Consider the following 23,577-nt stretch of genomic DNA (forward strand, 5'->3'; position numbering starts at 1 on the left):
CTGTCTCTTCAGGTTGTTTGTATTCTTCCCACTTAATCTGTAGCCACAGGTCTACTCCCAGTCTCCCTTTACTGCACTGTCTTCTCCTTTTTGCTGCATTAAGTAGTTTGTCTATAGATATATTCTGTTTTGCCGACCAAAAGCCATCATGTTGTTGTCACTAAGTTGCTGTCAGTTTGGGATAGCATCACCTGGGAATTTGAATATGTCAATAAATGACAGGGATGTGCTGTTTTTATTTTGACAGACAGTCAAACATTTTAGACCCATCTTGTCTTGCCATGAAAACAAAACATACATTTTGTCATAGATTTTATCATCAAAGATCTTTTTTGAGCTCATTATTTTGTTCCCTCTGGGTCATGTCATTCTTAGCCATAACATCCAATTCCACTGTTATGCTGATGATACTCAGCTTTATGTTCCACTTTAAATCCCCCACCCCAGTTATCTAGCTGGCCTGCCTAGCGGATATACACTGTTGGATGTGCCAGATCTTCTTACGACTAAAAACACAGATAAATCAGAGATTCTACTGTTCGGCACTCTTATTCTAGAGCCCATGTTAAAGATCGTCTGGTTCAGCCTCAGCAGATGTGAAACTTTTTGCAAAAAACCTTGGTGTTATTTGACTTTATGTTGATGCTCAAGTAAAAGGGGTTGTTATCTTGCTACCTGCATCTAAGAAACGTTTCCAAAATAAGATCCTTCCTATGTAGTCAAGATCTCAATAAAGTTTTAATGCATATGTCTTAGACCACTGCAATGCCCTTTACTCTGGTCCCAGCCAAAGCTCATTAGATCACTTTCAGCTGGTTCAGCAGCCAGACATCTTACTGTTATGGAGATATAAAGATATCACTTGGGTTTTAGCTGCACATCACTGGCTGCAAGTTAAATTTAGAATTGATTTTAGAATTTTAAAGCTCTTCACCTAGCTACCTCACTGAGCTCCTACTCCCATATGTGCTTAGTAACTTGAGGTCCTCTGATATGGCTCTACTGGTTGTTGGGTAAGACCCCACTCAAAGATTCACATCGGGTGTTTTGATGAAATCACCAGTACTCCCATTCATTTGAGTGACACTAGTGTGCTTAGGCTGTGGCAGGGGAGACATGAGTGTGCTGTAAAAATACACCAGGCCGCTGTGAAAAAGTTAATGCAGAATCAACACAAGAGAAACACAACCTGACATCACATTTCATGATCACAAAGGATCATTGTTTCTCTTCCAGCTTAGGCTAGTCTATTTCTGGCTTCATAAATCCCTCCCTCACAAAATCATAAAAAGAGGATTTGTGCTGTTTTGCTGATCCCTCTCTGTGCTGCTGTAGTGACCACCACCCCCCTGTTTCCTAGCAGCACCTGGAACCATGGAAACTCTACTCTACTGTTGGTGTTCTGCTCAGCACTGACATCCTCTCTCTGATGATATGGCAGATTGTGGATCCTTTACATATTACGGTGGAGGTATGATCATTCAGAATACATAAATGTCTCTTAAAATCCAATGCATTTTTAAGGTGAACCTTATACTGCATCTGCTACTGTATTTGTTGTGTCTAAATAATAACAACTGGATTGACAGGGAGAAATTTTAAAAATAATAAGCATTAGTAGAAAGATGAAAACTGTGGAAGCTTGTGGCTGTCAATAATAAACTGAAATCATTTAATCGAAGTGAAATTTCAGGGGGTTTTTAACAGCCAACCACAAGGACGACAAAAAAATGCAGATGGAATCATAATCTCTATTGTGTTGTGGAAGAATAATAAATTTTTTTAGTAGTATCCATATCCAGTTGTACTCACTCCTAGATACTGTCAGGCCTGGACAGGGAAGGAGGACTCAGAAGCAGATTATGAGCAATTTGAGCAGGCTTTAGTCAAGAATTGGTTTTCTTCACTTGAACTTTAATGAAGTGATTTAAACAAATTGGCTACGAAACAGGATATCTAAATCTGTAGGCTAAGTAACCACAAACAGAACAGAATCGAGGCAAAAGGACCTCAAAGAAAAAGGATAATAAAACAGAAAATCACTCCTGGGGAGGCAAATAAAAAGGCTGACAACTAAACTACACTGGCGCAAACGGCTATGAAAAACTATGAACAGAAAATCACTCCAATCGGAGGAAAAGGCTATAAACAAAACTACACTCACGACTGACTTATGAAAACTCTTAATGAAACGAAAAGAGGCTCTCCACCGGAGGCAAACAAATGGCTATAGAACTTCAACTTGAACCTCAGACAAAAAAAACAATTACAAACAAAAAATCACTCAATAAAGAGGAAGCAAGAAATACAAACTTGATTGCGTGGCTGTGAACAGGACTGTGGATTAGGGCTGGGGTGCTGGACGAACACAAGATACTCTGGCACAGAACAAAGGGAGACGCAGACTATAAGGCCGCGTTCAAACTGCAGGCGAATCTGATTCAAATCAGATTTCTTCTCAAATCAGATTTTTAGGGCTGACTGTTCACACTGTTTTTAGCAAGTGTCCAAATCGGATTTGGCTCTGTTCAGACTGGGCCACATTTATTGACCGATCTGACAGGTTGCTGTAACAACAACGTCGGAGCAGAGTCGTCAAAGTGGCGTCACGGACAGTCAAAACTGATCTGAGTGTTTGGAGCTGTTCAGACTGAGACGCATCTGTCCAAATGAGATATGAAACTACCTCCCGGAGGTGGTTTCGATCTGGTTTGCAAAAATCAGATTTCATGTGATTTGTGACTGTTCAGACTTCAAAAGAGCCATCCGGTTCCAATCTGGATGGGCTAAAAATCAGATTTTGGCTGGCAGTCTGAACGCGGCCTAAGACACATCAGGTGAGGGAGCACAGGTGGAAACAATTAGGGATCAGGGGAGACGTCAGACAGGTGGCACACAAGGAAGGGCAAGTGACCTGAAACGAGAGGAGAGTTACTTTTCAAAATAAAACAGGAAGTTCACGAGACAAAAAACCAAGACAAGACACCCCTCACCGCGGTGTGACAGATACCAGCCACCTAAATACGCCTGATTTTTAAAATCAAGAGCCATGTATTATTCCCTGAGAAATGAATGAAAATGTTAAAAAATAAGAAAGTAAGAACTGGATCCATCCCTTAATCCAGATTGGTACCAAAAGTTAATGGGGTATTTTCTGGGCCAAGACTTATCCTCCATCCAAGTTTGGTGGAAATTCATTCTGTAGTTTTTGTGTAATCCTGGAGACAAACCAACCAACACACAAATGGACACGGGTGAAAACATATATGTAACAATTACTCATTATCAAATTTGTTGGCAATTTTATTTTCTGTCAAATGAGGATCAATTGATCAATTGATTGTCTTGACACATTCTTTTTCAATAAGTACACATTTTTTAGACATGCAAATTAAAATTTGATTTAATATGATTGATATGTCATGTTCATTGGGATGGAAAACAAAAATAAAGTGATAAAAAGCCATAAACTTCCATAAAGTAGGCTCACATGTGTTAATATATTTTAGCTATTAGATTTTATCTCAATGTTTGGTTTTGAAGATGTCGTGTTTTACTGTTTTTCTTCCTATGTGTTCATGTTGTATGTATGTAAGCAGAAATTCACCAGAGAAGCTCCTAAAGGAGACCTGGATGTATTGATCCAGCCTTTACTGGAGCACTGTAGCTCAGAAAAGATGAACACCTGGCTGGGTAAGTGGATACCAACCAACTCCTGCATCTCTATTTCAAGTCACTATTTCTCTAACACCATACAAGTCCTTCTGCATGTTTTAGGCGATACATAGTTTTAAGGACCAGCAGCACATTAGCGGTCTATCTCACTAAACAGGGTAGCTGTTCTGGAACTTTTCATTGTATCACCTTTTACAAAATTTTAACTCAATGGACTTTGAGTGAGATTCTTTTGTCAACTGGTGATTCCAAAGTCAACAGTGAAGTTTAAACCGATCAGACTGTTATTGTAATGAGCAGCTTCCAGGTGTGAATGTGATCAGGGCATTCCTAAAAAAGAGAGCATTGCTCTCAGTGAAACTCCCCTGAATAAATCACACACACACAAGAGTCTGCCTGGAAGTTCAACTCAGTTTACCATCATTCCTCAGAGCTGCCACCTTGTCCATCTCTTTAGGTGTGGTGTATGGTTACAAAGGCTTACTGCTGCTGCTCGGCATCTTCCTGGCCTATGAGACCAAGTCCATCTCTACGGAGAAGATCAATGACCACAGAGCTGTGGGCATGGCCATCTATAATGTTGCTGTGAGTTCAGTTTGTGGTCTGTGTGTGTGTGTGTGTGTGTGTGTGTGTGTGTGTGTGTGTGTGTGTGTGTGCATATTTTTTCCAAAACCTAAGACTTAAGGTAAGTCCACACCAAAGCAGAAGATGTGAAACTACATTTTTCACTTTGTATTTTTGGCCTTTCACAATTTAAATATTTGAAAGCGATGGTCTTATGTGGAAGAGACATCTTGGAAAACTGAGCCAATGTTGATTATTGTCAGCTTGTCAACCTTAAACATGTATTTGTGGCTATGTGACAATATCCCACTGCAAGCTGGAGGAGAGGTTTCAGAATGCCTTCCCACTGCTGATCACCACACATATTAGTTGTAATGTCATAATAGTGTTTATTCATAAATAGCATAAAAAACATTAGTGATTCACATAAAAAGAGCGATGACAATGATAACACTCAACGTATTTAGTGATTGGTATAGCATAGAGATTTAGTCTGGAATCCTCAGATCTGGAGCTGGTGCTTGGGCGCTCTACGCTGGCTGTCTACTGCCCCTCCAGGATAGGTTAGATCGGTCGCACTTTATTTTACGGTACGTTAATAAGACGTAACAGTACGTTAATAAGACGTAACAGGCCGTATACTTCGTATCATATTAGACAAAAACAATATGTTAATAAGACCTAACAAGCCGCACTTTGTATCATACTAGTCAAAAACAATAGCTAATAAGACGTAACAAGCCGCACTTTGTATCATATTAGTCAAAAACAATAGCTAATAAGACGTAACAAGCCGCACTTTGTATCATATTAGTCAAAAACAATAGCTAATAAGACGTAACAAGCCGCACTTTGTATCATATTAGTCAAAACAATACCTAATAAGACGTAACAAGCCGCACTTTGTATCATATTAGACAAAAACAATACCTAATAAGACGTAACAAGCCGTAGGCTTACTTGTTGGCCTTTATAATAGGCATGGCCTTTATAATAGGCTATTCGGACAAAACACACACAGTTCAGAGGAAAATACATTTATTTCAGCTTTAGTTAACATAGTTTCACTTTCTTACAGAGTCATTTACAGATCATGAGAGGAAAACGGTACCTTAAGTCAAACCACATTGGTTAACATCTGGTCGCTACTACACACGTCCCTGGTAACCTGGATGTTCCCTGGATTCTTGTGGAGTTTGTAGGTGGCTTCCTCGACGCTCTACTCCCATAGTTAAGACATCAGACCATTTAAAGCCATGTCACTATCCAAACCCAGTAATATTAGACCAGCTATTGAAGCTGCCAGGACATTGCATCTTTGCATCTATTTCTCACTGTTAGTCACTTATTAGTCTTATTAGACCTAATAAAGGATAATTTCTGGCACGTTACAGCAAAAGAGCACTGCAATCTGAAGTGGTCCGTCTCACTGTTATAGTCTTATTAGACCTAATAAAGGATAATGTGTGGCACGTTACAGCAAAAGAGCACTGCAAACTGAAGTGGTCCGTCTCACTGTTATAGTCTTATTAGACCTAATAAAGGATAATGTGTGGCACATTACAACAAAAGAGCACTGCAAACTGAAGTGCGCAGTCTCACTGTTATAGTCTTATTAGACCTAATAAAGGATAATGTGTGGCACATTACAACAAAACAGCAGTGTAACATGAAGGGTTCCTTCTCAATGTTAAACATTTATTAGAATTTCGTAGAGGGTCGCTTTTCTGACCCTTGTGGACGGCCTCCAGTGCTCCAGAGCTCTGTCCGGCTCACAACGCGTCACAGTGGCCCTCTCTTCACACAGGGGCCTCCACAGCTGTTTGTAGCCGAGCTCCAGCTCAAACACACGCTGCTCGTGAGGAGCTGATGGTCGCTCTCTGGAAGTCCTTCTCTGGAGGTTTGCTGAGCTGTCAAAGCTCTCAGAAAAACAATATTATCTCCTAAATTAAGGAACAGATGTCAGTCAAATAACTGAGCTGCTCAGTGACGTTCACTGAACAGCTAACTTGTGCTGGCCGATGCTACAACGACAACCTGTAGGCCTACTGTTTGCATGCCTGAGTTCCGGAGTATCCGCTGTTTTGTTGATGAAGCACAGGAGGACGAACTTATTTACTTTTAGCAACTGCTAGCTGATTGCGTAGCTACCTGGTTTCTCCTGCACTCGCTCGGCTCTAACGTTACCCGTCTACCTGTTTCTCTTCTTCTCTGTACATCATTCTGCAGTCTTTTCTACTCTACACAGTACGGAGACATCTACTGGTGGGGGAGCGTAGCGACACTGACAGTGCGCAGTATTAACATCCATAAAGAGTCTGTCAACACAACAGCTGCCTTAATCACCAATTTTAATAAAATAAACCAAATAAATGTATTTTCCTCTGAACTGTGTGTTTTGTCCGAATAGCCTATTATAAAGGCCATGCCTATTATAAAGGCCAACAAGTAGGCCTACGGCTTGTTACGTCTTATTAGGTATTGTTTTTGTCTAATTTGATACAAAGTGCGGCTTGTTACGTCTTATTAGGTATTGTTTTTGACTAATATTATACAAAGTGCGGCTTGTTACGTCTTATTAGCTATTGTTTTTGACTAATATGACACAAAGTGCGGCTTGTTACGTCTTATTAGGTATTGTTTTTGACTAATATGATACAAAGTGCGGCTTGTTACATCTTATTAGGTGTTGTTTTTGTCTAATATGATACAAAGTGAGGCTTGTTACGTCTTATTAACGTATTGTTTTTGTCTAATGTGATACAAAGTGCGGCTTGTTACGTCTTATTAGGTATTGTTTTTGACTAATATGATACAAAGTGCGGCTTGTTACGTCTTATTAGGTGTTGTTTTTGTCTAATATGATACAAAGTGCGGCTTGTTACGTCTTATTAGGTATTGTTTTTGACTAATATGATACAAAGTGCAGCTTGTTGCGTCTTATTAGGTGTTGTTTTTGTCTAATTTGATACAAAGTACGGCCTGTTACGTCTTATTAACGTACCGTAAAATAAAGTGCGACCGTTAGATCTAGAGAACCAGTTGGATGATCGTATGTGATGATTAAAGATTCTAATTTTTCTTCTTCTAGAAGTTTAACAACAACATTCCTTAAGCTGGAGGCTAATAGTATTTTCATTTTATATTCAGAATCAGAATCAGTATTCCTTTATAATATAAATTAAAAAGGTAAGAAATAGAATAGACTTGTATATACATATAATATATACATATATACAAAATTAACAGCAGTGAATTTTTATTTACAATATAAATAATAAATACGGGTATTAAAGGATAACTACCGTTTGTTACAACCTGGACCTTATTTCTACCATAAAATATGATCATTTACTCACCCAGATAACTTTGGTGTCATTTGGAGTCGTTCGGACGAAATTAGATCCAGTGTAGCGCCGGTATATCCATATAATGCGAGTGACGGGGCACTGAAACACAGCCTCTATATAACGCATTATCTGCCACGAAGTAGTTCATTTCTCCAATATTTTGTCATGATACGCTAGTGCTATTCCCCTCTGAATTGTCTGTTATCAACATCTGTGGTCAAACTAGCAGTAGCAGCTACAGGTAAACAAGCCGGCTGTCGCGGGTGCTCGCGCAGCTCAGAGATGACATCTTCCAGGTCAGAGGTAGTAGGTCAACCTACAGACCCCGGATGTTGATAACAGACAAGCCCGGACTCAGAGGGGAATAGCACTAGCGTATCGTAACAAAATATTGGTGAAATGAACTAGTTTCGTGGCAGATAATGCTCATAGAGGCTGCGCTTCAGTGCCCGGACCATTCGCATTATATGGATATACGCGGTGCTCCAGTGGATCTAATTTCGTCCGAACGACACCAAATGACACCAAAGTTATCTGGGTGAGTAAAGCATCGTATTTTATGCTAGAAATAAGGTCCAGGTTGTAAAAAACGGTAGTTATCCTTTAAGAAAATTGACAGTGCAGAGTGCAGAGTGAGGTCTATTGGGAGCAGTGCTGATTGTAGATTCTGACAGCAGGGGAAAGGAAGGACCTGTGATACCTCTCCTTCACACACTTAGGGTGTATCAGTCTGTTGCTGAAGGAGCTGCCCAGTGCAGTGAAAGTGACCTGAAAGGGGGTGGGACTCCTTCACCAGCAGCGATGACAGCTTGTCCATCATCCTGCTCTCTCCCACCACCTGCACTGGGTCAAGAGGGCAGCTGGCCTTCTTGATAAGTTTATCAAGTCTCCTCCTGCCTGCTGCCGAGATACTGCTGCTCCAGCAGACTACTCTATAGAAAATGGCTGATGCCACCACAGAGTCATAGAAAGAAGTCAGGAGTGCCCCCTGCACTCCAAAGGACCTGAGCTTCCTCAGCAGATGGAGTCTGCGCTGACCTTTCTTGTATGTTGCTGCAGTGTGATGAGTCCAGTCCAGTTTATTGTTCAGGTGAACTCCCAGGTACTTGTAAAGCTTGATTTATGCTTCTGCGTCGCGGCGACGGCGTAGCTACGTCGTCGACGCAGACCCCTACGCAGACCCTGCGCCGTAGCCTGACGTGCGCCTCCAAAAAATCCTGACTACGTGTCACGTCGACGCGTCGAGACGCGAACGGCAAGGACTGGGATTGGTCCGCTCAGACCGTCATTCCGGCAGTTGCTTTTCCGGTCAACAGTATAACAACACCGCCAGTTACTTCTGCTGCCTGCATGCTTGTCTCCTATTGCTTGTGAACTCCATGCTTTGTGAGATCCCAGCAGGGCAGGAGGAGTATTGGTGTTGTGTAGCATGTAGCTTGTAGCCCCACACTGTGACCAGAATGCTACACAGCATATCCGCTCTGACCGCAACTGCAGTGCAAGAGAGCAAGAACCCCCCGAAACCAATCCCCCCCCCCCCCCCCGGCTTGGCGGTGAATTGAACGCGTTCCCTCGACGCAGAACTTCGAATGCTCAATGACGGCGTAGGGTCGACGACGTAGCTCCGCCGTCGCCGCGACGCAGAAGCATAAACTAGGCTTAAGATGTCACCATCTCAATGTCCGTTCCCAGGATGTTCACCTGTGTGCAGGGTTGTTTGCACCTGCGGAAATCCAACACCAGCTCTTTGCTCTTCCTGGCGTTGAGCTGGAGGTGGTTCCGCTGGCACCAGTCCACAAAGTCCTTAATAAGTTCTCTGTAGGCTCTGTTCAAAGCTATGAAGTGAGAGCAACTGGTCTGTAGCTGTTGAAGTCCTTAGGGTGAGGGATCTGAGTTACTGGTACCAGGAGGTTTTCCACAGCAGTGGCACTTTTCCCAGCTTCAGGCTCATGTTGAAGATGTACTCCACAATCCTGCACAGCTGGTCTGCACAGGACTTGAGGAGCCTGGAGCTGACCCCGTCTGGACCCGTAGCCTTCTTCACCTTCATCTTCCTCAACTGATTTCTCACCTGGATAGTGGAGAGGGACAGATTGGAGCAGGGGGGCTGAGCGTCGGGTGGGGGAGGCGGGTGAATGTCAGGGGGCGCAGTGGGGGGAGTCTGCAACATGAAAGAAGTGGAAAGGGAGGTAGAAGTGAGAATGGGGCAGTAAACAGGGGGGATGGAAGAGGTGGTGGGGGGCAGCAGAGATGACTGGGCCGGGGGAGGGGTGGGTGTCTGGTCAAACCTATTGAAGAATAGGTTTAGGTCGTTTACCACGTCTGATCCCCCGCAGCCTGGGAGTCTGGTTTCCTCAGCCCTGAGATGGTTTTAAGGCCTTTCCATTCTCCATTGACATTTCTCTGCTGCAGCTGGACCTCAATCTTCCTCCTGTAGCTGTTCTTCCCCTCTCTGATCTTCTTCCTCAGCTCCTTCTGCACAGCCTTCAGCTCCTCCTTGTTGCCTGACCTAAAGGCCCTCTTTTTCTCCTTAAGGAGAGCCTTAATGTCAGGATTAATCCAGGGTTTGCTGTTTGAAAAACACTGTACAGTCCTGCTGGGTCATCAACACAGAAGTTTATGTAGTCCGTTATGCAGCCTGTTAAACTGTCAATGTCCTCCCCATGAGAAACACACAGTTCTTCCCACACAGTTGAGTCAAAGCAGTCCCTCAGAGCCTCTTCAGACTCCTCAGTCCATGTCTTAACTATGCAGGTTTCCACTGGTTGCCTGTTAACAAGAGGCTTGTAAACAGGCAGGAGATGCCCCAGGTTGTGGTCAGATCTTCCTCACTGCTTAGCCGTTTGCTTCTATGAATTTTATAATCCAGCATTTCACCTATATGCACCTAGCAACGGTGAACCACCGCTGCTGAATTGCTCTTTTTTTACAGACGCATAGGAGAGGATGGAGAGGAGAAGAGAGGAATGGAGGAGTGGATAGGGCCATGTTTTATCTCTAATGTTAGGCTATCATTTCCGTTATGGATGCTTCATACCAAGGCCAATTAACACACCTGCAAGTAAAGCATATAAGCAGAAAAGAGAGGACTTCTTATTTTCTTAACCCTAACCTTTAGAAACTAACCTTATATTATTTTTGCACTGTCACACACTACAGAGTAAAGCAAATAAACAGAGAAACTCAGTTTTATATGCTTTAGAAACTAAAGTTGTATGTTTTCTCGCTACTGACGCTTTATATCCAGACCTTTCACACACCTGTGAGTAAAGCATTACGCATATAAACGAGGAACCTTGCGCTTACCTGGATATTTCAGCTCAGCGATTATGACAACAAGCATTGGGTAAGTGTCAACACTGAAGCAAGCAATGTTGAACACAGATTCATGGTTATCATTCTCACAGGAGGGACACAAAACTGTCCTGCAACTTCATGCGAGTGTCGCACAGTAACATTGCAGCAAACGCAGTCATTTGACAGTAAGACAGCCCTGTGAAATAAAAATTTGGAAGATCCATGTTGATGACCGTGATGCTCGACAGCTGTCAATCAAAGTCAGTTGACAGGTTCCCAAAAAGTTATTAATGATTTTTTGGACAGAATGGTCATAGATGTACATTGTTTTTTTGTTTTTTTACCACTGAAAATTATGTTAAATTCAAGTTAATTGCCAATGTTTGTGGATGATAGCTGTCAGACATCAACTGAAACCTTGTTTATCAAATCACATAGGCATAAATCTGAAGAGGACACGGGGTCAGGACCCAGCTATTAAACTGGCATATGATATTAGCTGTTTGATTTATCAGTTGGGCTTCAATGTTCAGTACCACTGCTGCTAATGTTCCTTTGTGTTCTACCTGTCTAATACTACAGGCAAACATGGTGTGACTGTGAGCAGGTTTCTCAAGGATTACCATCTGCCCAGTGTGAATCATTCTGACATTCTCCCCTCAAGGGTGCTTCAGACACATCAAAATTGGCCGGGCCTGTCTGCTCTGTTACACAGCCAGATAAAGTAGTCCGTTGATCAGCATTCTAATGTGTATTCAAGAACAAGAAGTCACAAAAAGTGTTTAAAAGACAAGTGAGGCATCTGTTGCCGATTTGAAATGCCACTCTCTTGCCAGCCAGTCACACACACAAACACACACACACACACACACACTGAAAGTGGCTTTTTAATCAGCAACATCTCTAGTGATGCAGATTTTGTGATTTTCGTTCCTGTCGTTGCATTTTAATTCATCTCAGAGGATTATCCAATATGCACTGAACCCAATTTAAGCCTAAACTGAGTGGGTGAAATGTAAATTGGTACAGGAAAGAATTTCATGTGTTTATAGCTGTGTTTCCTCTCTTCCTCCTGCTTTGGTCTTCTATTCATGAGTGAGTGGTCTGTCAAATGCCCTGCTGTCTGAAACAACTTAATTTGATCCTAGAACTGCTGTCTGCCCTTGAGCAAGGCACCAAACCCCAAATGGCTCAGATCTCTCAAATCCTGGACGAAAAACACCAAAAATAATTGCCTAGAAGGAAATGAAGTATGCTTTTACGTGATTTTGGTGAACCGTCCAGAGATGAACTCAAATCAGACTTAATTCACAAAAAACCTTAGGCTTGACTTCCATGGGACTCGATTTTCTTGAAACCTGAAAGCAAAAACATTAAAGTCCAGGAGCACCTCTTATTAGGTCTTTGGATTTGTGCTTGTGTAACCCTGTTGGTTTGATGTCCTCTCGGGCAGGCAATAAACACTTGAAGCAGACGTGTTGGTAACAGCCAATTTATTGATCCTCAGTTGACTCTGGTTGTATGACAGAAAAAGAGGGGAACGTTGAGTAACATTTTTCTCCATTGTCATGGGCACATCTCTCTCGGTTGAATCCTCATTGCTACTCCATATCACAGTAAAGTGTAGCTTATGATACAAATAAAATAAAATAAAGTAAAATACTTTTACTATGATCGTATAGTGGATCTTTTTATACTGTAATGTAAGTGAATAAAATAAAAAGTGAATGTGCATTGTGTGAATAAGAGTGTGAATGTGTATTAATTATAGATAAGAATGAATTTCAAAATAAAATGCAAGCTACACTGTTAGCTATTACCCTTTTACATTTTACATTCAACATCCCAGTAACTGCATGGTGTGGGATAAACATGAATTAAACATAACACAACGACACACCTCTGCTGTCTCATTCGCGCACTCACACACACACACATACCTGGTTGTATGACAGAAAAAGAGGGGAACGTTGAGTAACATTTTTCTCCATTGTCATGGGCACATCTCTACGGAAGAAAACAGCATCGTGTTAAGCTAATGCTAGCTCCGTGCTACACGTTTCCGTCGACAACAAAACTACACAAACAGCATTGCAGTTGTGGAGAGCATGAAAATATCTTCACTAACACACAGCACATACGTACACACTATAATATTCATTTTAACATAACTCGAACAACTGTAAACAAAGTTTTTGCCCACGAGACTTGGGACATGAGGATTTCCCATAATTCCTCTTCCCATACGCTCTTCAGTCACACACACACACAACAGACAGCAGAGGGCGCTTATCCCACATTTAGCTGGATTTACTCTCTATTTTAACTATGTTACACTTGCTCAAAGTTACGACTGAGTCAGACCTTGACTTGGACTTGTTGTCTTGACTGAATCAGAGACTAGCCTGGTGTGGGACTTAACTTGGTCTATTTCAAGCAGCCCCTCAACCAGGGCTTAGGAATTAGTGACATTGAATGTTGAATTGTTGTTGAATTTGATGTGGAAATGACTGAAATGATCTCAGCCACATGTGGTCCTAAGGTAGAGGTAGAGACGTGTACATAGGGCTGCTCGATTATAGAAAAAATCATTATCACGATTATTTTGGTCAATATTGAAATCACGATTATTTAAACGATTATTTTTGAGTTTGGAAACATGATGCATTTATTCAGCATTTCTCTCAAAAAAATACACAAAATGTTCAAATCGAAAAATACAAAATGTTCAAATCGAAAATAATGTACAAATATGTATCCAACTGTTCTGCAATTTCTATAAAACATTTAATGAATAAAATAAATATACTTAGAAAATCAAATAAGACAAACGATACGGTGCATATCTTTAGCTAAAAAGTATCCTATGGCAGCTGTTATTTTCTTGTGCCTATCCGAATTTGACGAATAAGGAGTCGCATTATACAGTTTGTCTGAGATTGATGTCTGACTTTGCGTTGATGTCGTGGGGGTTGTGGCCTTGTATTTGCGAGGGGTGAAATTTCACTGTGCCTCTGATGCGCCTCCGGAGGTAGTATCAGAGGCGTAGTATTGGCGAACCGAACCACTGTGAAGGGATAAGCCGGCGGCACGGAGAGAGGGTGTGTCGATCTGATGGTGTTCACTGTCTGATAACTAAACAGATCCTTCACTCAACAAAATAAAGAGAAATGTCCCACAAAGTAACGTTACAGGACCAAACAACAGTAACGTAGTAACTGGTAGTGGCTTTGGCAACTTATATAAGGAAAAAAATACCGCAGTTATAAGTGGAGAAGTGTCTGTCCGGCCGACTATTCGTCACAATTCTGCCCGAAAAACAGCGTCTGTCCCTGGCAAAAAACTTTTACTCACCAAGTGAAGGTCAGCCCTCCCGACCGAGACTTCAGTGAACTTTCCCCCATAAAACAGCATCCCTCCCCGCGAGTGACAGTCAGACAGCGTCCTGTTGACTGATGGCGATTATGTAATTATGTAATTTAGAGAAAAACGTAACTTGAGTGAGTGCCAGTCAGCAGGGCCACGTTGAATGCTTTGGGGGAGGGACTGAATTGCGCATGTGCGTCTCTTTCAGAAAATCTCTAGGCCTACTGTACAACGAAAAATGCCAAATAAATCGTTTCAGTTCGATTATATTAGTTTGGAGATCGTTTGATCCAAAAATCGAAATCACAATCAAAATTCGATTAATTGCACAGCCCTACGTGTACATAGACCTTTTGGTCAGTTTATTCATTTATTTATGCGGATCAGACACAGTCTGCCGCCAGGACAACATTCCCAGTCTGTATCTCTCAAGTGGGATCACAAAGTATGACATTAATGTTAAACTCTATTTCTATTTTTTTCTTTGCTTGTTGGCTCCTATATTTTATTAGGATTTGTCAAATAAATCAGCAAATTGTGTGCATATGCATAATAGTCTGTGTCTGTGATGTCAATATGGAAATACAGAGTGTCAACATGTTACAGTGCCCTTAACTTTGATCATTTCAGTTTAGATGTCTCCAAGTTCCAGTGACAAGAAGACAATAAGATTAGACAAGTGGCTGAACCGGTCTCTTATCTTTCTGAAAATGTCTTATATCAGATGACTCATTTAGGCTAATTGATAGACAAAACTGTGAGGTTTCATCATTATTTGCCTATTAATACAGGTGTAATTAACGCTGTTTCACTTTGACCTGAATATGACCATCTGCAGTTGAAACATTATATCCATATGAAATAAAAGTAGTTTTTCTATTTTTGGGTGCATAGTTTTTGACTGTGTTTGTCTTCATCAGGCTACACAGTGAGCTTGACTAGTTAAATGCACACTGCTCTCACACCGGGCTGCTATTCCTATTCCAACTCTGAATGTCTGATGTGATTGTTAATCAATTTTCTGTGTTGAAAACAGTTATTTTATCTCAGTTGACTCCAGGCTTGCCTGGATTTGAGTCTGTCTTCACTACAACAGCAGGAGGTTTTCCCCTTTTACTTTAGCAGAGTACTGTATATTTCATTGGCCTGGTAATTAGACCAAATAGTTTGTTTCACTTCATTCATGCTGTTCTACATCATGATCACTTGAGCCCATATCTGTTTGTGAATGTATTTTGCTTTGCTTCTCTCAGCAGTCAGTAGCGTCCCATCACAAACATGAATTCCCTTGCTACTTTCCATTCTTCATCCAATCTGCAAAGCTCTGATTGGCTAATTTGTTTCTCCAACTAAGGAGCACAATAGCGGGCCTATTTGAATCTCTGGACAAATGGGGATCCAGAGATGAATCAAACTGATGATTCAGTCAGTGGAACCAGGATAGGAAGGGTGAACAAAAATGCAATTAGACCCATGTTGTATTAAAGCAAAACTTTCCTTGAAAGTTGTTTCTGTAAAGGCTGCTGGCTGTGTGGAATCAGTCTGCCTCCAGGTGAATGACAGTGGTTAGCTCTCACCCAGGAATCCCGGTGCACAGAAATGCTGTTTGTTCCAGTGAGTTGCTGAAATGAATTGGAGTAGTTGTGTGTGAGCGGAGGACAGGATTGTGTATGTGTCGCTGTGTGTATATGTAATGACACAAAGATGACTGACTGTTGATCAATATGTATTGATTTCAACCCTCACCTCCACCTCTCTCATTTTTCATTTGATGTAGCACACAGTCTGTGTCCCTCACTCCTCCACCCTTTCATATTCTCTTTCAGACTCCCTCCAATTCATCTCCCTCTGTCATCTTGCTGTGATTTGTTCTTTATCTTCTCGTACTGCCACTTATCTCTCACTCCCATTGTCTTTCTGATTCTAATTCAATTCTGTTGGTATGACAGAAATGAAACCTGTGCTGCCACAGCGACCCTTCATATAACAATTATATCACGAGTAGCACTGCGGAAAAGAATGCAATTTATTAATCAATAATTAGATAAATGCAACATATTATCACTCTCCGGTAATTTGGAGTCTTGCTGATAGCATTGATTGATCTGTTTCCAGCAGCAACACTATGGTAAAGAGGCACAGTATGTTCGGTTTTTGCAATTTGGATGAAACTTATTCATGTAAATGAAGACTATTCAATGAAATAAAGCTGAAAACTAAAAATGATACAATGATACAAAATAAAACCATATAAATGCATACACAAGAAGAAACACCAGAGGGCAACATTATTTAACTTAGCCTTCTGTACGAATGTGTAGCTTTAATATGTTTGTTTCTATGTATGTATGTATATATATATATATATATATATATATATATATATATATATATATGACAGCTTAGAAAAAGCATATCATTGTTAATAAATTCTCTGTTCATCAACTAGTTAATTAATCAACTAGTTGTTTCAGCCCTAATCTAAACCACTTTATTTGGAGGTCAAACTAAAAGGTCAGAAATTAACTTTTTTTATTGAATGGGATGCTCAAATTATTCTTTGTTAAACACAAACACATTTCATTCATATATTCACCTCCACAGGACAAACAGTTGTTTGTTGGGCCGGGAATGCCCCTAATTCACCAGCTCCTCAGATACTTGTAGATCAGTCTACTCTGTCAGGTTCTTTATGTATTTATTCATTAATTCAGAACCCACTGTGCATTTTTGACTTGCAACCTCATTGCAACCTTTCCACTGTTTCCTCAGGTGCTGTGTATGATCACAGCTCCGGTGACCATGATCCTGTCCTCTCAGCAGGACGCCTCCTTTGCCTTCGTCTCCTTGGCCATCGTCTTCTCAGTCTACATCACCCTTGTGGTTCTGTTTGTCCCCAAGGTAAAGCAGAGGATTTGTCCTCCTCTCACCATCTCCTCTCTGCAGATTATAGCAGCAATGTAAGTTTCAGATGTAATGAATTGCCTTTCATCAGGGGAGTCACCTGGGCTGGTATGACATATCCCATAATGACCTGTAAATTGGCCCTGTCTTGCTGTGTCAGCACCAATACCTGCCCAAGTCTTCAACATGTCTGCTGTCCTCTGTCACCAGGCAGATCTGTTTCTGCATGCATTCATCTATTCATAACTACATGGAGTGCATATTTTGCTCACAGTCTTTGGTCATACATTATATGGTCAAAAGTGTGTGGATACCCAAATATTACACCCATATTTGATAGTTGAATATGTGGTTCCGACAGCATGGACCTGGCTGCAGGGCTCTGCTCCTCATTATAAATACAGTCCAAAACTGACCCTTTATAGTAAAATGAACATGTGCATGTGTTGTAGATGCGACGTCTGATCACGCGGGGCGAGTGGCAGTCAGATGCCCAGGAGACCATGAAGACCGGCTCGTCCACCAATAACAATGATGAGGAGAAGTCCAGACAGCTGGAGAGAGAGAACAAGGAGCTACAGAAGATCATCCAGGAGGTCAGCTGGCAGCTTTCTTTTTGAGAAAGGATTCTGAATTCTTTCTTTTCTTCCATATTTACCAGTAAAAGGCTTGTTGGGATTAAAAAATCCGTTGATAAGGCAGTATAGAATGAAGATGTTGATCTTGAGTGTTGACTTACTAAAATTTTCCAGCGCTTTCAACCTCATCTCACAGCCTTCCTCAGCAGGTGGAGTTTGCTCAGTTGCACTAGTGTCAGATTATGGAGGAAAACAAGACTTTGTTCCCCCCACTTTTAGGTGCAGTGTGCTAGCATATGTCAGGTATTACAGTCACAGGACATTGGCATAATATCTAAGCTTATGGCTTCTATCATGCACAACATATGGCTTCTAACATGCACAACATATTGGCTGAGCCTCCACAGGTGGTCTGGTCCAGCGGATTTGTTGTAGGAAGTATGCCTGTCCCGGTGTGTGAGAGAGGTATCAGCACGTTGCCATAGTCACAGAAAAGTGCATGCTGTTTTTAGAAGAAGTAATCCTGGCCAGTTCAGCCACAGAACAGCTCATCATCCATTGTAAACAGAACAGATTCCAATGATGTAATCCACTAAACCTACCCAAAACAGCCCAAACTCAGCTGGAGCACAGTTTCCTCATGTCATTAAGCATTACCTACATTTTTGCCCCATAGCCTCCCACTGCTTAACCCCAGATGGCGCCACTGCTCAGTTGTCAGCACATCTCTCTATATGTAAGTCATGTGACGACTGCATCTCACAGCAAACTCCATCCACTCAGGAAGACTGTGAGATGTGAAACAAAGATCCATAAAAAGTGAACGTTGAGGGTATTTTTTGTTTTGTGTGTTTGGTTTTGTGTCTGTGGGTGTGTGTGTGTGTGTGTGTGTGTGTGTGTGTGTGTGTGTCTTTTCTAGTCAGTTCCTGTTAACTATCAAATAAGCCATACATAAGCCAACCATGAACCAGTGTTAGAGGACCTGTCCCTGAGTGATGCAGATTGCTAAACATTGCTTCCAATTTGTTCCTTTAGAAAGAGGAGCGTGTGTCGGAGCTGAGAAACCAGCTGTCCGAGCGACAGGCCCTGCGATCGAGGAGAAGAGCATCCACTGTCACCAATCAGAACCACAGCTCTCCCCGCCTCGCCATCTTCCAGGGTGACCCGAGGTCTCTGGCCCCTCCTCCAGGGTACCCCGCCCCCACCTCCAACCCCCACCCCATTTCCCCATCCTTCGCCAACTCGTCCAGCCTCTATCAACCGGATAGCAAGATCAGCCGAAATAATTGCCACACTAGCCGGCTGCAGCTGCTGTACAAGTGAGACAATGGTGAGCATTGGAGGGGTCACAGTAATGACATTCATAGCTACATAGAGATGGAATATTAAATCAGTGAAGAGGCTGACTCTGAAGATCATTCCACCAATCAGAAGAGGCCAGAGGACAACCAGTGGAAAAGTTAATATTGCAGTGAGAATTTACATTTCAACTTGTTTCCAGCTCATCTGTGGTATCTTATTGTCTCTCAGAAATCAGAAGATATACAAACATCTTGTTAATTATACAGTTTTGCATTTGTGATTCATCCTGTGTCATCTAGAGTTTGAGAAAAATCTATCAGAACTGACTAATTGCTAAGCCCTGGGCCCCTTAGCTACAGTTGCTAACCTGTGAAGCTTTACAGGTTAGGGGCGAGATTTACCATCAAAATTTACCATCAAAATTCATGGCAGTTTCTGAAATAAAAAGTTATTTCCTTTGGACAAAAAGAAGACACAATAGTTATTAATCAGGGGTAGGGCTTAGTGAAGGGTCAGCTTTGGACCAAGATATTATGGCAAAACATCTATCATAAATGTACTTTACAATATTGCCTCCTGATGTGTTAGATAGTGCTATGTACTGTATCAAGAGGCTGGACAAAAGGACATACTTCATGATAAATGAAGCCAGTTTTTGGTCTAAGTAACTGCTGGTATCCATTACTGAAGCTTTGTCATTTTTTTGTTGATTGATATCAGTTTTTACATTGTCTCTGTTCAAAGAGACTGAGTCATTGTTGTACATAGTTGTGTGTATAAATGCTAAACCCCTCACTGTGGATGAACTCAGTCCTGCTGAATCAGGGTTGAAAATGAAAAGTAAGCTGAGGACACTGCTGTCATCTGCCAGGTATTTACTGTATCATGTGTTGTGACTGACAGACTGAAGAGCTAAAGGAGATCTACATGAGGCTAAAAGCAGAAATCCAAATACCTTTATCTGTTTAACGTTAGGCTGGGTATGTTCACTATCCAGTGAACAAGACAGGGTAGGTATGTAACATATAATAATAATAATAATAATAATAATAATAATAATAATACATAATAATAATACAATAAGTTCTGCAGGACCTGAACTATTTAATTGTCTAAATGAATAAGGGGTGGTGTATGTTGCTATATATTTAAGAGATCTGTTTCTGTTTGAGGGAATAAAGAAAATATTGCAGTGCAGACCAATTTTAGCCCATGTCTGCAGCAGCAGGGGCCTCACTTATAAAAGTAGTCTTAGATTTGTCTTTGAACTTTATATTAAAGGGGGACTACCGTTTTTTACAACCTGGACCTTATTTCTAGCATAAAATACGATCATTTACTCACCCAGATAGCTTTGGTGTCATTTGGAGTCGTTCGGACGAAATTAGATCCAGTGGAGCGCCGCATATATCCATATAATGCGAGTGATCCGGGCACCGAAACGCAGCCTCTATATAACGCATTATCTGCCACGAAACTAGTTCATTTCACCAATATTTTGTTATGATACGCCTGTTATCAACATTCAGGGTCTGTAGGTTGACCTACTAACCTCTGACCTGGATGATGTCATCTCTGAAAGCCGCGGGCACCTGCGACAGCCGGCTTGTTTACCTGCTAGTTTTTTGCAACATGGCTGAATATTTTTCTGATTCTGAGGTGGTGGATGATGACTTTGTTTATGATGGACGTCCTTACCGTTTTGAGCCAGAGTACATGGATGAGGAGCTTGTTGAAAGGAGGATGCGGAGGCAGAGAGAGGAACAGCTGCCCAAAGAACAACAAACGGCTGCGGCTAGGCTAAATGGCTAGGTCAACCTACAGACCCCGGATGTTGATAACAGGCAACTCAGAGGGGAATAGCACTAGCGTATCATAACAAAATATTGGTGAAATGAACTAGTTTCGCGGCAGATAATGCGTTATATAGAGGCTGCGCTTCAGTGCCCGGATCATTCGCATTATATGGATATACGAGGCTCTCCACTGGATCTAATTTCGTCCGAACGACTCCAAATGACAACAAAGTTATCTGGGTGAGTAAATGATCATATTTTATGCTAGACAAAAGGTCCAGATTGTAAAAAACGGTAGTTCCCCTTTAAGATGATTTTAAACGGTGTGTTTATGTTTGATTCACAAAAGATGCTTAGCTTAAAAAGCCTTACTTTTTTTAAGAATCCTATTTGTGACTTACACACTTGTGATCTGTACTTGAACTGACAGCTCCTGCCTTGTGATGTCCCCTCATTTAATGCAGTACAAAAGAGGGTTTAGTCAGGAATAGCCAGGACCAAAAGAGGAAATCAAACTTTTTGGAAGACCAGATCACAGTGATGGTCAAGGAGACTGAGGCCAGACAAAGTATTATTCAGTGGACTAAATGGTGGGTGAACAAACAAAGCCAAACACACAGCTTGGGAGTGTGCTGCACATTATTCATGAGGCTCATGCACAGTTCACCAAAACACATGGTTTTCTCCTTAAGTCATACTGTAATTCAAAACTGACCATAATTCCGTTTTATAAATGAGGCCCCAGCTGTGTAATTTGAATATGGTGAATCTAAATTTGAAATTCATAACTTTAGATTATATATGTCGTCCATATGCAGTTTGCTATATATTTTATGCTTGTATGTTGGTCTTGAAATTCGAAAAGGAAAATGTTTTTCTCTCAGTAAGTTTTTTAAACATGCATTTCAAATTCAGTTCCTCTATTTGAGTTTCATCTGTGTGTGACAGCATTTTTAGGGACTGAGGTAAAACAAAGCTGATTCAACCTACGGTTTCAAATCCTTTCTGACTTTTATATCATTTTTGACTTTTTTTTTAGAAAGAGATCATTCTGGCATATCTTGTCATGAATTTGTTCAATGCACTAAAAAAGTGAGTCAATCGGATAATATTCAGACAGTGAAAAAGAAATATGAGTATTATCAGCATTATTATAGAAGTGTTGTTAAGCAAATCTGGCCTAACAGGAGCATGTTTAGATTTATTAGCAAGGGGACATTGAATCAAAATCTGAAATATTCTTTAAATTCAGATATGATTTAAAATTAAATAGAAAATTAAATTGAACACCACAGTATGGACTCATTCTGCACATGACTCACAAGCAGTTAGTCTCTGATTTTTGTTCTTATGTCAAATATAGGATAATAACAGACTCCATTTTACTGTGAGACAAGTTCAGGGTTTTTTTTCAACAACAACCCACACACTTCCTCCACAGTTATAAAAAAGCAAATAGTGTCATGTTATTCTTTCACACAAAACCAACAGGCTGTCATCAGACTCCCCCTTTAAAAGCCACTGCAGCATTTCACTACACTGTTCTGCTTTTTTTGGTCTCACTCCCAAATACCGAAGCTTTTTGTGGGGTTGCCAAAAAGGAAGTTACTGATAGTTTCACCAAAAAGGGTTTTTGGACAGAAAATTAAAATAGAGCACGTGTTTGACATCTGTATATGTAATAATAACTTAGTTACTAACAGAGACAAGAGCATGGGCCTTTTTATTTCTTAGTGTGTGTCAATGAGCATTATGTTTCTTGGAATCACAAAAAAGTAGGTCTCACAGACTCTATTGAGATAACTATATAGCACTTTTAAAAATAGAGTTACAAAGTGCTTTACATACGTAAAATAGAGCAAAACATTGAGAGACAGAGTGTGAGCAGACAAAGCAAGTATCACTGGGGCAATTGAATGAAAAAACAGACAGACAAAAGTAAAATCAGATTTATGGGGGCCAAGAGGATCACCTCAGATGTTATTAAAGGAATAGTTCACTCTAGTCTAGTCATTATCGACTCACCCTCATGCTGATGAGAGGTTCGGTGTAGTTTCTTATTCCTCAAAGTGCAGCTGGAGACCCGCGGGGGTACCCTCCTGCAGCAAAAATCCATATAACAGGCGTCAATGGCATCCAAGACGAAAAGGTCCATAAAACTACACAAAAACTTTGTAATATTCCTCCATACTGCTCGTCCGCGGCAATCCAAGTGTCATGAAGTGGCGACATCCAGAGTTTACTCAAAATGACTTCAATTAGTACATTTTTCTAGCCTACACAGTCACTATACTATATTTACCTGGAGTCTCCCTCACAGCCGCTTGCACTACGGAAGCCGCGCCAGACAAGATCAACAGAAGTCGCGATAAATACACACCGGTATTTACATCCTGCTGTGAGTTTCAAAGTTTCAAATCACTAGTGCAGGCAGATCCCTCTTGTGTTTGTGTGTTGCTCGGTCGCTCACAGCTGGATGTAAATACCGGTATGTATCTATAGCGAGTTCTCAAAAGTAAAATCAGATTTATGGGGGGAGTTTGGTGGAATACCTGTAATTTAGTGGATCTCAGCTTGTGTTAAATTAGTGTGTTATGAAATAAGAGGGTTTATGATGTCTTTAGCACTGTTCAGATGACACTCGTGTTATTATAAGTGGGTTTGTAAAGAAAAGGTTTCCAAAAATCAAAAACCTTCATTGACTCAAACACTGATCAAGTCTTTGGCAAAAACTTCAATGTAAGC

At 41.1% G+C, this 23,577-nt stretch overlaps 1 protein-coding gene across 2 annotated transcripts in view; it reads left to right on the top strand.

Moving 5' to 3' along the window:
• Positions 1 to 20,362, top strand: part of gabbr1b (gamma-aminobutyric acid (GABA) B receptor, 1b) — a 153,026-nt gene extending 132,664 nt beyond the window's left edge. The window contains exons 13-18 of one of the 2 annotated variants that reach the window (XM_084379852.1): positions 1,361 to 1,471; positions 3,600 to 3,693; positions 4,133 to 4,260; positions 17,025 to 17,153; positions 17,609 to 17,752; positions 18,770 to 20,362. In XM_084379852.1, the coding sequence (XP_084235978.1) occupies positions 1,361 to 1,471; positions 3,600 to 3,693; positions 4,133 to 4,260; positions 17,025 to 17,153; positions 17,609 to 17,752; positions 18,770 to 19,057 (894 nt within the window). In that variant the 3' untranslated portion in view covers positions 19,058 to 20,362. The remainder of the gene's footprint in view (positions 1 to 1,360; positions 1,472 to 3,599; positions 3,694 to 4,132; positions 4,261 to 17,024; positions 17,154 to 17,608; positions 17,753 to 18,769) is intronic. The other variant, XM_084379853.1, reaches the window with a different exon arrangement.
• Positions 20,363 to 23,577: the final 3,215 nt, after the last annotated feature.

Source organism: Pagrus pagrus (genome assembly GCF_965226575.1).
Source record: "Pagrus pagrus genome assembly, chromosome: 17".
Taxonomy (NCBI): domain Eukaryota; kingdom Metazoa; phylum Chordata; class Actinopteri; order Spariformes; family Sparidae; genus Pagrus; species Pagrus pagrus.